Source organism: Podarcis pityusensis, assembly GCF_964106645.2.
Source record: "Podarcis pityusensis genome assembly, chromosome: 13".
In the NCBI taxonomy this organism is placed as follows: Eukaryota; Metazoa; Chordata; class Lepidosauria; order Squamata; family Lacertidae; genus Podarcis; species Podarcis pityusensis.
In genome coordinates, this window is record NC_138038.1 from 38,507,531 (window position 1) to 38,528,495 (window position 20,965).

At 47.5% G+C, this 20,965-nt stretch overlaps 2 protein-coding genes across 5 annotated transcripts in view; both read right to left on the reverse strand.

Moving 5' to 3' along the window:
* Nucleotides 1–431: 431 nt before the first annotated feature.
* On the reverse strand, nt 432–10,939 carry LOC308461174 (uncharacterized protein). 4 transcript variants are annotated; one of them, XM_080977861.1, is made up of 9 exons: nt 10,833–10,939; nt 8,251–8,428; nt 6,815–6,841; nt 6,333–6,519; nt 5,246–5,327; nt 4,924–5,002; nt 3,476–3,550; nt 2,066–2,191; nt 432–628 (listed from the first exon to the last, which is right to left on the reverse strand). In XM_080977861.1, exons 2-9 carry the CDS (start codon nt 8,419–8,421, stop codon nt 491–493), a joined length of 885 nt encoding a protein of 294 aa, XP_080833987.1. In that variant the 5' UTR covers nt 8,422–8,428; nt 10,833–10,939; the 3' UTR covers nt 432–490. The 4 variants fall into 4 exon arrangements, with proteins under 4 accessions (XP_080833987.1, XP_080833985.1, XP_080833986.1 ...); XM_080977859.1 differs by having other exon boundaries at nt 3,476–3,553; nt 10,833–10,938; XM_080977860.1 differs by having other exon boundaries at nt 3,476–3,553; nt 10,775–10,907.
* A 1,434-nt stretch (nt 10,940–12,373) lies between these two features.
* TAOK2 (TAO kinase 2) overlaps nt 12,374–20,965 on the reverse strand; it is a 37,823-nt gene continuing 29,231 nt past the window's right edge. Inside the window, exons 18-20 of the mRNA XM_080977854.1 lie at nt 19,540–19,752; nt 17,882–18,064; nt 12,374–16,355 (exon numbers count right to left, since the gene is read on the reverse strand). Of these exons, the coding sequence (XP_080833980.1) occupies nt 15,846–16,355; nt 17,882–18,064; nt 19,540–19,752 (906 nt within the window). The 3' untranslated portion in view covers nt 12,374–15,845. The remainder of the gene's footprint in view (nt 16,356–17,881; nt 18,065–19,539; nt 19,753–20,965) is intronic.

A 20,965-nucleotide genomic window follows, 5' to 3' on the forward strand; every position in this document is an offset into this window, starting at 1 on the left:
CTGTACAGTATATGAATTCACTCATGTATATGCACTGGTCAGGGTTTTCACTTGTTTGTTCATTTGCATTTTATTTAAATATATTTTGGAAGAGGTGGCAGTGCCAGCTGCTTTGAGTAGTTCTTCAATCCCTTCATGGACAGAACCTGATGTTTACCCAGAATGCATCTTATGGCAATTAACCCAACATGCTTTGCAGCTTTCCCCCCCTTCCCAATTCTGCTTGCTGTGATTATTGCAAGGATAGCCAACCTGGTGCCCTTCAGATTATAACTCCCAACAGCCCCAGCCAGCATGGCCAATGGCCAGGGATGGTGGGAACCATAGCTGACCAACATCGGGAGCGTGCCATTTTGGCTCTCTCCGATGGAATGGGCGAGAGATGCATTGTCCTTTTCCCCTCCAGATCCTGGAGGGAAATGGGAGAGGGGTTCAAGCGGAGTGTTTATTATTCTCTCTTGTGAATACAGTGGGTCTGGAGCCAGGTTGATCAGGTGTCCTCAGGCAAAGCCTCTGGCTGGTCGGTGTCGCTGTCCGAATTCTCTGGCTGAGGCGGATCCTTGCGCCGAGACACTTTGCTCAGGAACTTGCCTGGCCCACCCTGGCGGGACGGGCAGCAGATCAGGGGCTGTAGTGCAGGGAAGGAAGAAAATGAGAAGTAAAACACAGTTTCCAAGCACCTCCACCACCCTGACACTGAAAAAGTCTGTTTCCTACTTGGCATAGAATGTGGCTATGATTATACCAAGGAACGTGATGATTTATGGTCAAAAGTTCCCCAGCTCTGGACTTGGTCCTGCTGGAAGTGTGGGGTTAGGATTGCCACCCTCCCAGACGGAAACAGACTTTGCTCTTTTACATGTTTCATATATTCACTGAAACACATCCAAAATTAAAGTTATCCCTGGCAACACAATTTCCCCCAAAGTTGGCAGTCCACCCCCAGCCATGCTAGTATAAAACCCGTGACTGGAGTGTGGTGATGCTAAACGTTTCAGAATTTCTGAAAATAAGAAAAATGGAGTGTTTTATAGTCCCACGCATGAGGGAAATCCTCTTCTTTCTCCCTCCTCCCTCAGCCTGGATGTGGGCAGGAGTCACAGCTGATACCTGGGTGCATTCTGCACAGGTTGGGTTGAGGACAGGAAAAAGAGAAGGAGGCTCCATAGAAGAAGAGATTGTGGCCTGCCGGAATGCAAAGACCCACATCTGCTGAAACTCTTGCTTTTGCATAACTATGAAGTATGGCAACCAGTGTGTTGGACTAGGGAGAGCTGGATTCACATCCACAACAAAGCATGATGCTTGCAGGATGACCTGGAGGCCAGGAACAGTTGCTGTCGGCATAGCCTATTTCGCAGGGTTGTTCTGGGAATAAAATGGGAAAACCCTAGATTTGCATCTACAAATGCAACATTCCGCAGCTTGCAGAAAAGATCCACTGGTGTCACTATGTGTTGCCTCGCAAACTGTCAAGCAATTATTCACAGCTTTAAGGACTCCAGTTATAAGTCTGTTTGCTTTGTGGTATAATCAATGTAACCCTAGGGGCACCCTACTTCTTGTCTGGAGTTGTGAGTCACAAGTTGTGGATGGGGCCTGGCAGGCTGTCCTCCCTCCCTCCCTTCCACATGGTCTCCTGTCCAGTCTCTCTTTGTCTGCTTAGAAAAGCAGAGATCAGCTGATGACAATGTTCCCATCAGTGCATTCCTATGCCAGGAAAAGCAGTACCAGTAGATTTGTAAGTCCTTGTAGTATAACAGACTTTAAATTGTTGGACTAGGACCTGGGAGACCAAGGTTCAAATCCCGACTCAGCCAATGAAGCTCACTGGGTGATCTTGGGCCAGTCACTGCCTCTCAGTCTAGCCTACCTCACAGGGTTGCTGTGAGGGGGGGAAATGGGAGGGAAGAACCAAGTACACCACCTTGAGCTGCTTGGGGGGGGGGGAAGATTGTACATAAATGTAATAAATATACATCAAACAAACAAATCCTGCTCCTCTTGCCTCTACCACCTGTCCTCTCCAATTTTCCCTGGTGCCTTATGCCCAGAGAGTCAATACCTGAATGGTGCTGAGGTCCTGCTCAGATACTAGGGGAGAAAGCCCCTCCACACCAGCCGAGGGGGACCGTCGGGGCCGGCGCTGGGTCACATACCCCATCTGATCTTCCAGAAGCACAGTCTCCACCTGGTAAGGGAAGAAAGCATATTCAGAGCCATTTTTCAGTCTTGGGAGTCAAAGCCCACACTTCCAACACACATACTACTACTAGCATTAACAAATACGAGAGATGACCTGTGTTAGGGTTTGCAGCAAAAACAACAGATGGCCTTGTGGCACTTTGAAGACAGACGGATTCATTACCACATCAGTTTTCACAGACTAGCACAAGAGGAGCTGTCCTCAGCTGGCAGATTAGGCGCACACAAGTACAGAGGGGAAGACAACCCCCGCCCCGTATTTAGGGGTGGGACCCAAAAGCTATTAAATGGAAGAGGTAGGGCCTGTCACATTGTCACAGTATATTTCTATCTGCCTACTGAGGATACATTTCCTGCATTTGGTATAGTGGCTGCTAGTTCACAAAAGCTTATGCCACAAAATTCAGGCTTTAAAGTACCACACAAGACCCCTCTGGTTCTTTAGCGGGAGCCACAGAAGGGCAGTGCCACTGAGCACATGCAGAATCTCTCGCTCACAAGTTAGTGACCACAGGCAGCTTCTCAAATGCCATATTCCTTAGGAAAAATAGGTTCCCAGGCCAGAACTCCAGCACCTTCTAATTTAGAAATGAAAGGGGGGCAGACGAGCCATGCTTGGTCCATATCGGCCCCTGCTGGCAGCCACCTCTGTAGCCAGGAAACTTGCAAACTCCTCAATGGGCTGCAGCATGGCATAAATCTGCAGTGTGGGTGGCTTGTCAATAGAAGCTGAGACCTGTCAAATGGAGGTCTTTTGAGTATCAAAGTGGGGAGGTTTGAGCAGGGGCAAGAATAATGTGTCCCAGAGGAGAAAGGAGACAGGGTAGTTACAAATCTAAAGGGATGGTTAAATGTGTCAGGAATATGAATGACAGAATGGAGACAAGCAATTCACAAAGTGTCATGACTGATAAATTAGAAACCATGCAAATTACACATGCCCCACTTTCACTGGGCAGCCCCTCCTTCTACGACGTTTTGTGTCTTTCTTGCCAAGGTGGCTGGACACAAGTTTCAAAAGTAGCTCCCACTTTGTTTGGGGCCCTTCTTCTTCTCTCTGTTGTTGGAGGGGGAGATCCTGTTGCAACTGATCCATAAGGATCAGGCTCAGCATCCAGCCTTGCTTTCTTGTATGTGATTAATGTCTCCATTTATTTCTCTAACCAATAGCGGACCTCAAGGGATCCAAAGTCGCTTGGTGGGGAGCCGGGCTGCAAAAGCCAACCCCGATTTGTATAATGATACGAAACAGCGGTTTGAGGGCACGTACTTGCTTATGGCGTGAGGGGTTTCGCCCTCGAATCTGCAGAGACAGACCCTCCTCTTCCTCTGTGCAGTCCACATCCTGCTGTGGGAGAAAAGGGAAGGATGGAAGGGGGGGACCCAGAAGCAACCCCTCTCCCCCCCCTCTTATTGGGCCCCTCCTCACTATTTCATAGGATCTCCATAGTGCTTCCTGCTATTTCCATTAAAAAAAATAATATTTGGTTTTACAAGTGTAAAGATACAACAGTACCAAGTACGTATTCATATTTAGAGATTTCTTGGAATCTCCAGACTTCCCACCATCCCCTCCCTGGGTCCTACTGTCAACATTTTCAACTTTGTATTATTTCACAATGCATATTTTATACCTCTTCATGTTGTCCATAGTGTTTGTTACATTACAAGTGTTATTAAAACCCTGCTAATGTTTTCATCTGCTTACAGTGATCTCCTAAATATATTAATTTTTTTGCTTCCTGTTACTTCCTGATTCCCCTTAGCCCCTCCTACTTCAGATTAAGCCCCTCCCACCTCACTCAGCTGTCAGGCCTGAGGCCAGCTGTGCCTGGCTCAGAGTCCACAGCTGACGTTGCCCTTTATTATTAACAGTGATAATTAAATCTATATACCACCCTCCATCCAAAGATCACAGGGCAGTTTACAGCATAAAATACAAAAGGAAACACAAAATACATATCACAACAAAAGGGGGGAAAGCCAGTCACCCTATCCCGCGAACGCATTAAAAAGGCCATAGATTGTTTGCTCAGCCAAATGCCTGTTTATACAGAGTTATTACATAACACAGGTGAGAGACGCATACGCTCTGCTGCCACCTGGCCCCTGGCACTTTTCTGGTCTCTGGATCTGGTGGTCTCTGGATCTGGAAATCTCTGTTTAAATTTGAGAGTACCAACAACTGCTCTGTGGGGAGGGTTTTTAGGAAGGCCGACAGGGAAAAAAGAGAACCCAGAGCTTGCTCCTGTGGCACCTGGACTGCCCTCTCCCCTCACAGAGACATCAACCATCCTCTTTTTTTATCGCTAATTTCTGTCAAGAACACAGTTGAGGAGCAAATGGTTAAATTGCACCTCCCCATCTGCTGTGGTCATAATATATAACCACCTCCGAGCACTACATTTAAAAAATATTCTGACGTGGCTGCCAGCATGGGCATAGCTAGGGTTTTTGTTAGGGAGGGGCAGACCTCCTGTTAGGTGGGGGGCAGAACCTCAGTTTGCTGTGTATTTTTATTGATTATGGGGGGGCAGCTGCCCCTCCCTGCCGCCCCTCGGCTATGCCGGTGGCTGCAAGCCTAGACCCTTGGCTTCAAAGCTGTAATGCATCTCAGCATGTGCTGAATGCCTTCCTCTCGTCAGAGGGCAGATTACAACCAGCCCCTGCTCATCAAAACTTTTAGGTTGAAGACCACGGGGGACGCATATCACTCACTCTTTCACAGGCACAAGAGGATATGAAGCACCGGAAGTCATGACCCCCTCCTTGAAGCCCATCATCACTAAGATCTGGTCTGGAAAAAGGAGCATGGAAATAAAAGCATATATATATATATATATATATATATAAAGTGTGGAATTGTAGAGTTGGAAAAGACCCTGAGGATCATCATCTAGTCCAACCCGCTGCAATGCGGGAATATTCAGCCATCCCATACAGGGAATGAACCTGCAACCTTGGCGTTATCAGCACCACACTCTCCCCAACGTTAAAATGATGGGTTTGCCCCACAAGGGCCTCCCACAAGGTCACTCACGGACAGGTGAATTCAGAGCCTGGGCTGGGTTCTCGTCTGGCTGGGAATCCTGGCTTGCACTTCAGAACAGGGTGCAGGAGTACTGCAAGGCAGGAGGAAGCAGTGGGGTGGCTTTCTTTAATGATTTATATATCCTGCACCTTCAACACAAATTTACATGTGCAGAGCTGCTGGCAAGGCAGTAAGAAGCAAAAGTAAGAAAATAAATAAAGATAGCAATTTATTATTATTATTATTGCCCACAAGTTATTAAAGCAAACTAAAACAGCAGCAGTCCATTGAAGGAGAGAGTAAAAACTGAACTGCACTACATTAAAAATGGTAACATTAGCAGCTCTTTAAAAAGAAACCTGGGAAAACAGAAATAAGACTTCTGCTAGGCCCTAAATGGTAGGGCCCACCATATTCGCTTGACCGTAATTAATTTTAACATTTTAATATTGTACTTCTAAAGCTCTTGTAACCTGCCTTGGAATAGCATGGTGAAGTGCAGAAATACGGTGAGCAATAATAATTCTAGCAGCAAGAGCTCCAGGCAGGCCTCCTCGGGGGAGTACAGTGGTACCTTGGCTTACGAACTTAATCCGTTCCGGAAATCCGTTCTTAAACTGAGGCGCACTTTCCCTAATGAGGCCTCCCGCCGCCAGTGCCCTTCCACCATTCGGATTCCATTCTCAGACTGAGGTAAAGTTCTCAAACCGGGACACTACTTCTGGTTTTCAAGAGTTCGTAAACCGAATCGTTCAAAAACAGGACTGTTCTTAAACCGAGGTACCACTGTATATGCCACAGTTGAGGGGCCACCCACAAAAAGGCTCTGTTGCTCCATTCACCGTGCCACACATCATCTGAACCCTGCCTACTCTCTCTCAGTAGCCCCACCCATTCTTATGGAGGCCACACCCACTGAATTCTTAGCTTCACGCAGAACCTGAAGTAGGTGAAGATATGGGGGTCAGTGGGTGTGACCCCCATAAGAATGGGCGGGGTTACTGAGGGAGTAGGCAGGATCCAGATGGACAGCGACAGAGACGACGGGTGTCCAGGCAGAAAACAAATTCCTAGCACCAGGGATATTGATACTGACCATTTTCTGTACGTCGGATGATGGTGCAGAATTCAGAATAGGGTAGCGGGGGCTCTGTCAGGAGCTGGAAGAGCCCTTGGTAGTCAGGGGGGTTCAGGAACCCCAAAAGTCGCTCGGCCAACCCCCGGGCTGCCATGTAGCTCAGCCGGGCCTGGGCCAGGGACTGCTCTGCATGGAAACAAGCGAGCTGGAGAGAAGGCAGAAGGGGACAAGTCACGGCTACGCAGGCTTTGAGCCCCACACAAGGCCCCAGATACAAGAGATTCCTACATAAAACTGCTATAAAAAGAGCTCATTTTTGTCACTCTTAACCGTGCCATGGGTCTTTTATAAATGACAACAATTTTATTCATTTATTTTTAAATCTTACATACTGATTTATTTACAAATCTTCAATATCTTTTCATTTATAAGCTTACAAATCTCAAAGAAGTCCACAATACGCAAAAACCATTAAAATAACCACTGAAACGTCAACATACTCGTATAATTGCAGCAACTCCAACAGCCTGAACAACAACAAAAACAGTCAGGAAATGCCCAAGAGAAAGGAAACGTCTTAAAATTTACGGCCTGTACTACATTGAAGGAAAATATAATGAAAATGGTACACAGATGGTATATAACCCCAGTAAAACTGGCTAAAATGTATAAAACATGTAATAAGTGTTGGAAATGTAAAGAAAAAGAAGGAACATTCTATCATATGTGGTGGGAGTGTAAAAAGGTGAAAGGCTTCTGGGAAATGATATATAATGAATTGAAAAAGATGTTGAAATATACGTTTGTTAAGAAACCGGAGGCCTTCCTACTAGGATTGGTAGGTAATGAAATAAAATAAGAAAGACTGTAAACTTTTCCAATACGCAGTAACAGCAGTGAGAATACTTCTGGCCCAAAGATGGAAACAGGAAGAAATTCCAACGGTGGAAGAATGGAGAACGAAATTGACTGAATACGCAGAATTGGATAAACTAACAGGGAAGATTTGATACCAGCGAGACCAAAAGTTCATCGAGGACTGGGGGAGATTTACAGACTATCTGAAAAACATATGTGATGAACAGATAACGCTTGTTGGTTTTCAAGAGACTCTGTGAAAAATTAAGAAATATTGTAAAAAAGAGTAAGAAGGGAGAGGTGATTTTTAAAGGCAATATTAAGCTTAGAAATGCGTTAAATAATATAAATTTAAAACGAAAGATTGGCAGAGAAACTGAGGGAAGTCAAAAAATAGATGAATGTGTGATAAAATGTGAATGGATTGTATAAAATTGTTGTTGAAAATGAATAAAAATGTTATAAAAAAAGAAAGAAAAAGGAAACGTCTTTAACAGTCTGTGAAAGCACCCTATTGTTGGGTGCTTGCCTGATCTCCTTCCACAAAATGGGTGACACAGTGTAAAAGCCCCCCTCCTTTGACACTGGCAGCAAAAGTGCTAAAGGCTGGTTGTTACACACCTGTCACAGTGGCTGTGTACACACACCTTACATTTAAAGCGCATTACTTTCCCCAATGAACCCTGAAGTTTGTTAAGTGATCAGGGCATTGGATGGAGCCAGTGTTAGAATATGTGTGTGGGGGATCAGGGTTCAAATCACCCCTCAGCCCAAGGTTGGGTGTCCTGGGCTAGAAACTATCCTTCAGCCAGGCTTCCTCAACCGTGGCCCTCCAGATGTTTTTGGCCTACAACTACCATGATCCCTAGCTAGCAGGACCAGTGGCCAGGGATGATGGGAATTGTAGTCTCAAAACATCTGGAGGGACAAGTCTGAGGAAGCCTGCTTCAGCCTAACTCCCAGTGTACTCTCTGTGTGCAAAGGCTGAGAAATGATATTGGGAGTTTTGAGCAAGAGAATTATTTCTCTCATTCAGTCTCTCTAATACTGGTCATTCCTAGAGCCTGGGCTCAGGTACCTGGGCAGACTTTTGCGCTTCCACAGAAGCCTGGACCATTTTGGCAGTGCCGGCCACAGTGTTCACCAAATACTCAGCCATGGCTTCCGATATTCTGGGTGCAAAGCCAGTTGGGGCAGCTTTATCGTCCTGAGGAGGGCTGTTCCTGGGGGTGCGACAGCTCTCTTCCATTTTGGATCTAAGAAAGAGAGAGAAAGATGGACACTGGGCAGAGAAAGGAATGTGTAATTGGCGATAAAAAGAAGTAGGAGCAAACAGCGGCTGAAAGAATCCATTTCAGAAGCAGTTATTGGGCCATGAGGCTTGACTTTTCTATCCAGAGCACGAACCGGAGCTACTGTTGTTTCTCTCTACCGGGCCTGAAGATGATGATTCTGAGCTAGAGTATCTTTTATCCTTCACAGAATTGCTGGAACACATGATTTTGAACTTGAGACATGTATCCACAACATGCATTGTTGATACTATGGGAAGATCAGCACAGTGTTAGTGGTTAGAGGGTTGGATTAGGACCTGGGTTCAAATCTTCCCTCAGCCATGAAGGTCACTGGGTAACTTTGGGCCAACCGCTGCCTCTCAGCCTAACTTGTCTTACAAGGTGGTTGTGGGGATTAAATGGGGTCAGGGGAAACCATGTATACTACCTTGAGTTCCTTGGAGAAGAAAGTAAGATATAAATGCAATGAACTAAATAAAAAAAAAGATGAGCCCATTGCTTGCCATTTATTCTCACATGAATCTCTCCAGTGACTGAGATCATTTAAGGAGGCCCAAGGCTGAGGACTTTCATCTTACCAGCAATGGGGGCTTTCTGACTAGAGACATTTCAATGATGTAAATCCCCGCTTTTCTGCTTGCTGAAAAATTTAATTTTTAAACACCAGGTAAAGATTAGCTTGTTTCTGCAGGCACTTCATGGCTTTTGAAATGGCTTTGAGAAATTCACCCCTGCAAGTGCACTCCATTGTCTTTTGAGATGGATGGATGCCAGCCACAACCGTGAGAGATCCAGCCACTCTAAACTGTTCCCATCTACGGCTGGTTGAGGACACAATTTGTCGTTTACCTATCATGTATTTTAGATTGACATTTTAGAACATACACTGTCTTAGATTCTTTTTTAATTATCAAAGGATGGGATAAAAAAAAAACTTTAAATATATTGGGGAGAAAGATCATAAGTCTTCATTTCTGGTGTCCCCATAAAAAAGTAAGTTAGCATAGGTTCATATTTGCAATAAGTGCGGCTTCTGGACCTGTCTCTGAAGTAATTTGTTGTTGCTTTTGTTCCTTAATATTATTTTCTTAATTTGTATCCCATCACGGAACACAAGGTGGCATAAGGGTGGTCACCTATGACCAGGCCCAAACCTTCTCAGCTTCACGACTCAAAAAATACCCATCACTGAAATTTTGCAGGCAATGCAGAGCTCTTTGGGAAAACACAAGATTTGCTCTTCCTTTAACCAGCAGGTGCAGACTATTGTATTGGGAGAAAGCAGTTACAGAAAGAAGTTACAGACTTCTGCCTTCCCTGAGGGCAATTTTTGTTCTTAAAGCAGGCAGTACCCACAAGTTTCTCTCTTTTTTATGACTAGTGCTGTGAATTAAGATGTAAGTCCACATACCTCTTTACTCCCACCCCCCTTGCTTGCAAATGTGATATGAGCAGAGTACTGCCAATTTTCTGCTTGCTTTGTGTGCGCATGTGTCCACGACTATAAATGCAGAAACAGGGTAAGAAGGACTGACTGATGGGAGGAGGCACTCTCAGGGGAAATCGCAAACTTGATGTAGGCCCTGGTGCACTTCTGGAAACCATGTAGCCTGCAACTAATCCTGAGCCAGGACTGTATGGTAAGCGGGAGAAAGGGCAGGGCACCAGTGAGTGCACTGCTTTAACTGGGAAAGGTAGACAACGCTCCCTTCCATTCCACATACCTACACAGATAAAGTAATTCTAACGTGCTGGATTTTGTCAGCTGATTCCACTGTGCCCAACATTAAATGGGAGTCTGATGTACGAGGAAGGGTGTTTGCTAGGTGGCTTAGGAAGCTGCTCTTGTGAGTCAGGTCTATTTAGTTCAGTAGTTTACACTGACTGGCAGCATGGCTTTCAGGGTTTCAGGCAGGGCGTAACTTCTGCAAGTCCTACCTGGATTTGCGAGGGATTGAACCCACAACCTCGTATGCTCAGCCAGGTAGCTACAGCCCAATGACACAAATTCGCATATGCTACTACAAAGTACTGCCTCTGAACAAATTAAAGAGAGGGCAAGTGCCTGGGGTCTTACCAACGCTATACTTTACAGCATTCCCAGCTGCCCTGTAAACAAAGGTTTTTTTTAATAAAAAAGGAAAAGGGGGAAAATTTTTTGGAGGCACCCTCTAGCAATGCCTCTAAAGCCCACACTTAATGGATAGGACTCTCTCACTGAATATGAAGGTGGTGGCCTGGAAACTGAGCAAGTGGAAACACAATGTGGCTTAGTGGCAAATGCCCTTCCTATTCAGGGGACTTCACCTTCACATCTCCCATTTTCTATGCAGAAAAGGCCCTTGAGGTCTGTTAAGATACAAACCATCAGCCCCTTCCTTCCCTTTCAAGCCCCGTCCTGTGGGGGTAGGATGCAACCAAGATGCTCCTTCAATTGGTAGCCAACTGCCAGGGATGCAGTTGCCATGGGAATGCTTCCAGAGCCCAGTTGCTAGGCGATGGAATTCCTTGTAATGTAAGAGGGTTGAATGTTTCAGAGGCAGAACAGGGCAGACCTGCAGAGACTGAGATGGAGCACATATACAACTGCAGGTTTGTGAGTAGAGGAAAGAGGGTCTTCCAGAAGGAAATGCATCCTTCTGTTATTATCAGATAAGTGAATACATACACACACACATATATTTAGATACGGCTAGTGGTCACTTGAATTCAACTCGCTTCTGAGCCCAAGAATATTTTTTTTTTCAAGACTGAGAAGGAAGGAATATAGATTTAGGGAACTCAAGCACCGTAATTGTTGTTCAACATCTTTATAAATGACTTGGATGAAGGTATTGAGAGGATGCTAATCAAATCTGCCGATGACGCCAAACTGGGACAGGTAGCCATGCCGCTGAAGACAGAATCAGGATTCCAGATGACTGTAACAAACTAACAAAATTGATTTCAATAGGGACAAATGTCAGGTTCTACACTTGGGCAAGAACAACCAGCCGCAAAAAATATAAAATGGAGGACACCTGGCTTGCCAATAGTACATGTGAAAAGTATCTAGGGGCCTTAGTAGACTGCTCAACATGTGTCAACAGCCTGATACTGCAGGAATAAAAGCTAATGTTATTCTAGGCTGCATCAACAGGAGGATACTGTTCTGATCAAGAAGTCGTCCCCCCACTCTATTCTGCTTTGGTCAGGCCACACCTGTGTCCAGTTCTGGGCACTACAATTTAAGGATATTGACAAACTGGAACGTGTGCAGAGGAGGTTGACCAAGATGATAAAGGGTCTGGAAACCAAGCCTTATGAATTCCACATGGTAGGAGACATATAGACAAAAGTACCCGTTATTCCAGATTAATTCAATTGAGTGACCACTACACTCATGGTTGTGTATACAATAATGACGTTAATATGTTTCAGGAACCTCCATCCCACATGTAAACATGACTTGAAAGGAGTCAGAATCCTTTAACCTCCCTGTATGTGTATAAAATGGGGGGAACTGACGTGTTAATCAGTTATCCAGACGTAAAAAAAAAGCCCTTTAGGATCTTGTCCCATGGGAACCTGGGTTGGACAAGATATTGATGCCTTGACCCCATTCCCTCTCAAAACCCCAAAGAGACAGAATACTTTTTTTTTAATAGTCAACATTTTTATTAAAAGATTTCTCACCCCACCCCAAAATCTCTCCGACTGGTAGCCCTCTAGAGAGCAACCAGTTCCATCTTTGTGTTCTCTTTCCAGTTTTTGCTCTCCCAAGTAAGATTCAAGATCACCCACCCCGTTCCTGTTTGTTTTTAAAAAGTGTTTTATTTTCTAATACATTCCATAGGACACATATGTCTAAGTTCCCCCCCGCCAACATTTTTTCTTCATATATAAAAAAAGACATACACACATACATACACACACTCACATTAGTTTTTAATCACCCACACAGAGGGAGACAGGAAAAAAACTGGGGAGGGGGGGAGGGGAGGAAAGCGCAAAAAGAGAAAAAAAAAGACTGGAAGAGGTAAACTGTACATGGGGAAAGTTATGGCACCAAAAAACAGAAATATTTTTTTTAAAGCAAAAGGATTAATTATTATAATACATCAAGCCCCTCCAGCCCACCCAAAACCCCATTTCCCAATCCCAGGCAGGCAGAAATCACTAACTGAACACCTTGAAGTAACAAAAGATCCCATTCAGTTCTCCCCTCCCACCCACCCCCATCCCCTCTGGTTTAAAACAGTGGCCTTGTTCAATCACAAAATTAGCTTGAGGAACTTGAAGAGGGTTCTGGGAGAAGTCTGAGAAGTTTAGAAAGGATAATTTTATGGTTGTAGCCAAACCAGTGCCCTTGGGGTTGGGGGGGGGGAACAGGTGTGGGCAGCAGAGTTGGTAAGGAAGGAGGGGGGATTTTAATAGGGTTGTGTGTTGTAAAGGACAAGACTTACTTCAGCTGCTTACAATGGAAAAAAAATGATTCAGTTCCTGGCCCAAATACGAGGGCGGGAGGCGGGAATCTAAGAAACTACAATGTCTTCCACAGATAAAGAAGGACTACACCACATTTCCCGCCAACAGATGGAAAATTTCTACTTCAAGATCTTCCCTGGCTCGTTTTACTACTTGTGATAATTCCGTAACCCATTTCTGCTTTCCAGGAACATGCGGCTCTCCTTCGCTTCCACACACAACCCTTCGGACTTTCCTTCCATCACTAGCGAGAAATGGTTTCTAGAGCTGCGTGCTTTACCTATGAGATTAAAAAAAAGTTTCCCCTGGTCTCTAGGAGGGATTTGTGAGATGTGGAAATTTTGTTTCACGTTTCAAAAGAAGACAGCTTGGATTTCCCCAATCTTCCTGAAAAAAGGGGTTTATGTGGCTCCTTTTGTACAGTCAATGTAATGCCAACACTGCTGGCTGATCCTTGGGCTTAATTCACACAAACAGCTGGTAGAACTTCTTACACTGTCCCACTTCAGAGAGCCAACATGGCCAAATGCTTCCAAAAGGGAAACAAGAAACAGCTACGCATTTAACAAAGCCAGTGTGCCAGAAGGCTACCCTAGAGATCATCTTCCCAGCTTCCAATTTTCACGTAAGCAGCAGGGGTATTTTTTAAAATATGGGTTCAAATGGTACAGTTTGATCAGAGCTCTTCACTTGCTGTGGCCAAGAATCTAGTATTCCTCCCTAGATGGTGAAAACTTTGAGAGATGGTTCAGAACAAAATGAAAAGGGGAAGACTAACCTCTGAAAGCTGACTTTGCACAAGAGTTATCATACATGATTTCAACATGATGCCGCCCCTCCCAATTGGGCTCCCAACTCAGGAGTTTTGAACATGCAAAATGTCCGATGTCCCTCCAAAGGTTCTCCTTTAGCTGGCCAGAGTTGAAACAGCCCACTTGCAAAACTCCCCTCCCTCTTAGCAGGGCAAACCACCCTGGCGGCTTCAGGAAGTGTTCTTTATTGACTGGTGGGATATGTGGGTCTGACTCAGATAAATTATAGCTCTAGAGGAACTAGGGGCCCATTTTCCACCAGAGGTTTGGTTCTTAAGTACAGGAGGAGGAGAGGAGGACAACTGGCCACAGATATATAGTTTGCCGATTCTGACAGGCTGACCCTGATCCCAAACCCTGGGTAGCCGGCCTTGGGGTTTGTTCATACTGGGTATTATGTAACCAAATAAGTTTTTCCAGAGGGTAGGAACGGTTCTGGGGGTGGGGAGAATGTATAGGAAGGAGATGGGTTGAAGGTGGCTTCTGAACCGACAGGTGTCCTTCATTCTGCTGGGTGCTCAGATTCTGCAGCCGATCTCCTGCATGCAAATACGAACTCAGGGCTGCAGATCTGGCGAGTCTAAACTGGGCAGGTGGGGTGCATGGGAGCGATGCTGAAAAGTGGCTGGAGGACAACGGGAATGACAGGAGGCGAATTTGTAGGGGGGCACGGTGGTTTCTGGGAGGAGGAGGTGGCTTAAGGGAGCAACCGGGGGCAACAGAAGCAAGTGGCCCTCTGATGCCCTCGGCCAGGGAGGGAGCCTGACCTTCCAGAGGTTTTGGCTGGGCCAAGAAACTAAATTTAATGCTCAGGACTGGGTGGCAGAGGGAGGCCTGCCATTCAAAGTCCCTCTGGGTGGCAAGAGTGGTGGGGCGGTCTTTCCTTCAGAGGGGGGAAAGAGACGTAATCCGTGTGGGTAAGGTGGTGAGTATTAACACAAAAACACATCCCTGGGCTGGCATGGGCTAAAATCCGCATCTCAAAACAGACATATAGGGCGGGTATGTAGAGGGCACCGTTTAAAATCTACATTCTGGTTCATGACAGGAACGCGAGGCCTGGTTCCGGAACCTCAATCCCCGCTCCATCCTGTGGAACCAGCCTGGCGCCGTGACAGGAGGAGCTGGAGGAGGCCGCCTCTGTGAGAAATGGGGCGATGCAGATAAAGAGCCCAGAGCAGCTTGCAATTTACAATTCCTTCTCCAGCCACAGACTGTGGTGAGGTAAGGAAGGTTCTGGGAGCTGAGAACGGTCCAGAAACAATGGATTTCGGTAATGGTCGCCTGTGAACTCAGGATCAGAAGCCACTGTCCACGCCTCAGGAAGGAGGCAAAGTTCTTTCACTGTCAATCTGGTAATTCTATGCATGCACCGATCGGCCGCCACCAATGGCAATCCAGGGTTCTCCCAAAATCCACGCCCGTTAATTTAATTTCTCTCTCTCTCACTGCCTGAACTGATTGAAAGGAACCATGACGCAGGAGACACAGAACAGGCTCTGCCGAGCGCATCAGCTCCGATTGCAGTGCGTGGGGAAGCTATGGATGCACAATCAAGAATTCTGGATTTGCTGCGATGTGGGGGGCCTTTCTCCCCACCCGCCCCTCGTCCTGGGAATATTCAGCCACATCCTGAAGACACAATTTAGCCTCCGCTGCCGGGGCACCGCTCTCTGCCTCTCTCCATCTACAGATTGTGGCAACGCTGGGGGAAGCGGCTGACAACCACCAGGGATGCAAAAAAACGATTGCCAACGTCACGTTCACAAGCTTCGGTGTCTCCATCCATTTGGCGGGGGATAGGAAACCACGATCTGAGGAGGAGGCCCCAGCCATGCTCCAGAGGGCATGAGTGCAACCTTCCGCCGCACAGTCCAATCTTCTGTGTCTCTGCGCTTGCAAGGTGGGTGGCAAGTCAAAGGCCACAGATGACGACTGAGGAGCCTTCAGACTGCAGTTCGGTTTCTCCCAGTTCTAGCTTGCTGAGCCCCGGCAAACGCGCCGCCCCCCTGCCGCCTCCTCCTCCTCCCCTCCCCCTTTCCACCAGCCAATTCCCCCGTCTCCCTCCAGCAAAGTTTCCCTGTTCTCTCCCCATCGCCTCACGAGTAGGAGAAGTGCGACCCGTTGAGGATGTGGGAGGTGACGCTGGCCGAGCGGCTGATGCCCTGGTCCGACTGGCCTCCAGAAGCTGTGCGCCGCAGCGGCTGGGGGCTGTTCCTCAGCATGACCACATTGGAGCGGCCCCCAGGGGCGGATGACGTGGAGGAGGAGGACGAGGAAGGGGAGGAGGAAGGAGGGTGGAGCCAAGCCGAAGGGGGCGGGGCAAGCATGGGGGGCTGCCGCCACGCGTGGGGGGCCCCGGCTGTGTTCTGGACGCCGTGGCTCCAGTGGGAGCCGCTGCGGGGGACGGGGCGGGAGGGCCAGGGCTGAGGGGGGGCAGTGTAGCCTTGGTTGAAGGCTTCAGCTGGAATGCCTGTGAGCGCCATGTTGCTGAAGCCCAGGCGCATGCTCTCCGAGTCGAAGGCCTCAATCTCCCGGGCTTGGCGCTCCAAGAGGCTCCGGATGCGGTCAGATCGCTCGTTCTGCAAGGCCAACATCTCCTCCTCGATCTAGAGGGTGACAAAGGCAAAAAAATTAAATAAGCACACACACACACAGAGTTTAGAAGGGAAATGGGGAACCGACAGCCATGCAGGTTGTTGCTGGACTACGTCTTCCATGCTAGCAGCTTAAAACCCTTAGCACAGAGCAAGCATTTTGGCAAGTTCTTTTTGTAAGACTCTGCCATGCTGAGAGCCCAGAAGAGCTCTCTGAGCAAATGCTCAGAATGCGACCCGACGCCTGCTGCATCAGAAGTAGACCCCTGTGAGCTCCATGGAGCTTGCTCTCCAGTAAGCGCGCATAAGATCGACTTCCTTGCCAGTACTCTAAGGCTGCAACGTCTGTGGTCAGGAGTACCTGGGAGGCAGGTCGTATAATAATGGGAACACAGCTTTCTTTTTTATAAAATGTCTTGTATAAATATTGCTATTGTGACAGTGGGGCTAGACTTCCCTGAGGCTTAGAGAAGCAACAGCAGGGACTCCTGGGTTTGGTTAAGGAGGAAGAGAGTGTCAACCCAGGATGGGACAAACCAGGTCTCAAAACCAGGGGGTGAGGAAATCAGACACTGCTGGACTCTGACCCTTCCTGGCCACTGTGCATGCTGGCTGTAGTTATTGGGAGTCCAAAGCATCTGTAGGGTTGCAGAATCCTCATCCTCGCTGAGGAGCCTTATGGCTGGCTAGGGCTGGGTGATATATCATCCAAAACCGGTTTGAAGTCTGTATCGTGCAATCAGTTTCATAATTTTTGACTTGGCAAGGTTTTGCAAATCATGATGTGCGTGTGCGCATGCTATGCAAAAATCACAATGCTGGGAAAAACCGTGAGGCCAGGCAATGTATCATCTACATAGTTCCACCCTTATTTCAGACATTGTGATATATCTGTATATTGCAAAGTGATATATTGCGGCGTTGAAAACCAGGTATCGCCTAGCCCTACCGCCGGCCACCACCAGACCCTTCGGACTAACCTACACAGGAGGACCCCAATACCTCATCTCTTCCTAATGAACGTGTAATGGGCTTTTGACTGTAGCTCTCGATCCCTCTCCATTATTCACCTTACAGCAAGCCCATCAAGTCCGCCTTCTCTGAGCTTTTAAGGAGGGCTGACTTGCATCGCAATCAATATGAAAGCTGTTTAAACCATCACGGCTCTCCCTTTCCCAGAGTGCACTTTCATGAGGAGCTCCGGGAATTCCATTAACAAAGCCCAGTGCAGTTCACACAAGAACTCTGGTTCTCTTTTGCGGGTGGGGAGAGAGAGAAATAGAGAAGGCAGCCGTGAAGGCTTTCAATCCCAATTAAAAGATCTGGTGCAAGGCGGCCTCAGAAGGATGGATGCCTTTTGGGATCGTGGGTTAGTATTTTGGGAGCTTGGAACCAGGGAGAAACTAACACTTCTAGCCATCTGGGTGAGACAGGCAAGAGGGGAGAGGCGTGTAGGTCTGAGAGGCTGGTGCTGTGGGTTAAGGAACCAGGACCGTGGGTTTTCCAAGAGGAGGAGGAGGAAGGCTGTTTGCACTTACTCTTTGCTCCAGCAGTGCCCGGCGGATGGATACCCTCTGCTCAAGCTCCTTGATCTCCCGTTCATGCTGCGCCTCGGTGTGGATCTTGATTTTGCTCTGATAGGCGTTGAGCAGCTCCAGTTCTTGCTGCAGCTGCATCCGCAGGACCTGGTATTCTGCCTCCTGCGTCTCGTCCAGCCGCAGCTGGGAGGGGGGAGAAAAGGAAGAGATAAAGAAGGGGCACACAGCAGGCTCAGGGCTGACTGAGGGAGAGGGTGGCTGTTTCTGGAGAGAAAGGCTGACGCTCTTCACCCAACACGGCCACAAGGCCTCTCCCAGAGTTGCAGCAGCAGCAGCTTCTGAAGCAGGGCTCAGACACCTTTGGCTTTGTCCCCGAACAGTAAAAAATAAAACACCGGTCCCCCACCCTGCTTTGTAATGCTGTCACGGGGGAGAACCCATGGGCCCCAGGTTGATTACTGTTATTGTTGCTATTATTTAGTAATGTTAATCAATATACTGTTTTTCATCCAAGGACCACAGGGCAGTTCATAGATCAAAATGGAGCTTCTGCGTGGCAGGTTGGTAAGACGGGGGGGGGGTGGAGAATCAGTAGGTGAAGAAGAGTCTTCTCACTTCTAAAGAGAAGCAACACCTGTGGAACCTCTGCCTAGCAGGTGTGAGAGTCACATGAGACACACCTGGGGAAAGGGGGCACACCTTATTGTTGCATAACAGGTGGCATATTGATCCTTGGGCCCTTTGTACTCAAGAGGTCAAGCTCTACCTCGGCTGTCACCACTCTCACTAGGTAGCTTTGCTTAAGTGGGTCTCCATCAGCCTCAGTAAATAAAAAACTAAGACCGACCAACCTCTAAAAGATGCTTTTGAGTGAGGAAGAAATATGAGATGGTGAAGCACCACCAGGAGCGTTGTATGACCTAGGACACATCCATACTACAAACTCAGTGTTTTAGCGATCCATCCCCCTTCTCATGGAACCCTGGGAATTGTAGTTTGGCAAGGTGAGCTTGAGCTCTCAGAGTACTTCTGGCATCCCTCACCAAACTCTTCTTCTCAGGATTCTTTTTTGGTGGCGTTGAAGGAAGCATGACAGTTAAGTGGCCTAAAACCAACACCATCTTTTAGGTGGGGTCCCTCACTACTAGCTAGAGCTGCATAAACTGCACTAAGGAAGCCCAAATTCTGTGCCCTCCGCAAAAGTACAGTCAAACCTTGGTTCCCGAACGGCTTAGTCGCCGAACAAATCGGCTCCTGAACACCGCAAATCCGGAAGCAAGTGTTCTGGTTTGTGAACGTTTTTCGGAAGCCGAACATACGGCGTGGCTTCCGCTTCAGTGCAGGAAGTTCCTGCAGCCAACTGGAAGCCGCGCCTTGGTTTTCTAATGGTTTTGGGAGTCGAGTGGACTCCCGGAATGGATTAAGTTCAAGAACCAAGGTACCACTGTAGATGAAACAAGTTAATTCACCCAGAAGGGCTCTATTTGCAAAATACTCTCACAGATTGGAATGAAGGGAACAAGAATGGGGGATACTCTCACTGGAAGGGCTTGATTTTTAAGAGCATAATGAGAACACAACTCTCCCCTCACTGATGGAGAAAGGGGTCAGTTCCCTCCTTCTCCCCGGGGGCAGGGGGTCATGGTGGGGGTACCTACGGCCTGGGTGGAGAGCATTTCATTGATGCTGTGGTCGTACTGCTCAGCTAGGATGGCCAGCTTGCGGGTCTGCTCGTCCTTCAGGCGCTTGAGGATGCCTTTGTGCTCGCTCTTCGGGGTGGTCTCCAAGAGGTGGTTGCGGAGGGCCTTGTATTGTCGTGTCTGGATCTTGCAGGTGTCCTGGAACTGCTTTTTAATTTGCAGCTCCTTGGACTGGGGTAGGAGGAAGAGAGAGGAGGAGAACAGGGGAGAAGAACCGAAAAGAAAAGGCAAGCCCAAGCAACCAAAGGAGGGAGGGGAAGAATGGTGAACAAAGGATGAGAGTGCAAAAGAAAAAATGGGTGGGGAAAAAGAAGAACGGAGAGAGAGGGGGGGGGGAGAGAGAGAGAGAGAGAGAGAGAGAGAGAGAGAGAGAGAGAGAGAGAGAGAGAGACAGGAGCATGTGTTAGACAAACAACTCCCACCAGTAGGGTTTTGGTGGGGAGACCCTGTCCTTCATTTAACCAAGCGACAATTCCCGCCGAAGGCAAAGCCACGTGTTTCCTAGAGGCTCCCGTGCAGAATGTCCCAGGTTCAAAATCTCTGGCATCTCCAGTTAAAGGATCTATATGGTGAGGATGCACTAGGCCCAACCCTGCAGAGCCCAGAGTATGCCAGCCAAGAATATGCAGCACTCAGCTGGGCAGACGGGCAGCCTGACTTGGAATCAGGTAGCTTCATATATTCATTATAGGAGAAAGGCAGGATATAAGGGTAATTATCAGTGATTATGACAAAGCAGCAGTTCTGGTGCAACTAATGTCCAAGTAGGACCATGCTGGGAGTTGGCTGAAGGGCCAGCAGCCTTGGCTCTCCCGTTCTAGTATGAGCTCCAACAGTGGCAAAAGGACTTTTCAACCCCCCACTCCACCCCCAAGTAGGATCAAATATTGACTAAGTTTGAATTCTCCCCTTCCGCTCTTCAAGGTCCTAGCTGCTTGCGTCTTGGGCTCACACCCACAAGCGAGATGCTCAGGGGGAGAACTTTTTAAGCTGAGCCTCTGCTGCTGTTCACACAAAGTTAAGAGAGAGTGTGTGCATGTGTGTATTTTCCCCTGTGGCTGCATTAGGGAACAGGCTGAGCCTTCCGAGCCCCCAAGTAGCCTAGTCCTGTGCTAAAAAGACACAAACTCCACACAAGGTAAGGCCAGCAACCAAATTAGTGTTTAACTGAAAGGCAGGGTATATTTATTTTTTAAATTGTTCAAAACCCACCCCCATTTTTGTCTCCAGCATTTGCTTTACTGAATGGTCACTGTACACCAGGCAACACTTTTCAGAGCTGTCCTTTATCTGAGACTCTCATTGGGACGCCTTCCAGTTGATCCCATTTGGGTTAGTGCGTGGGAAGGGCTCAAACCCCGCCACCCCTTTGAAAAAGATACCT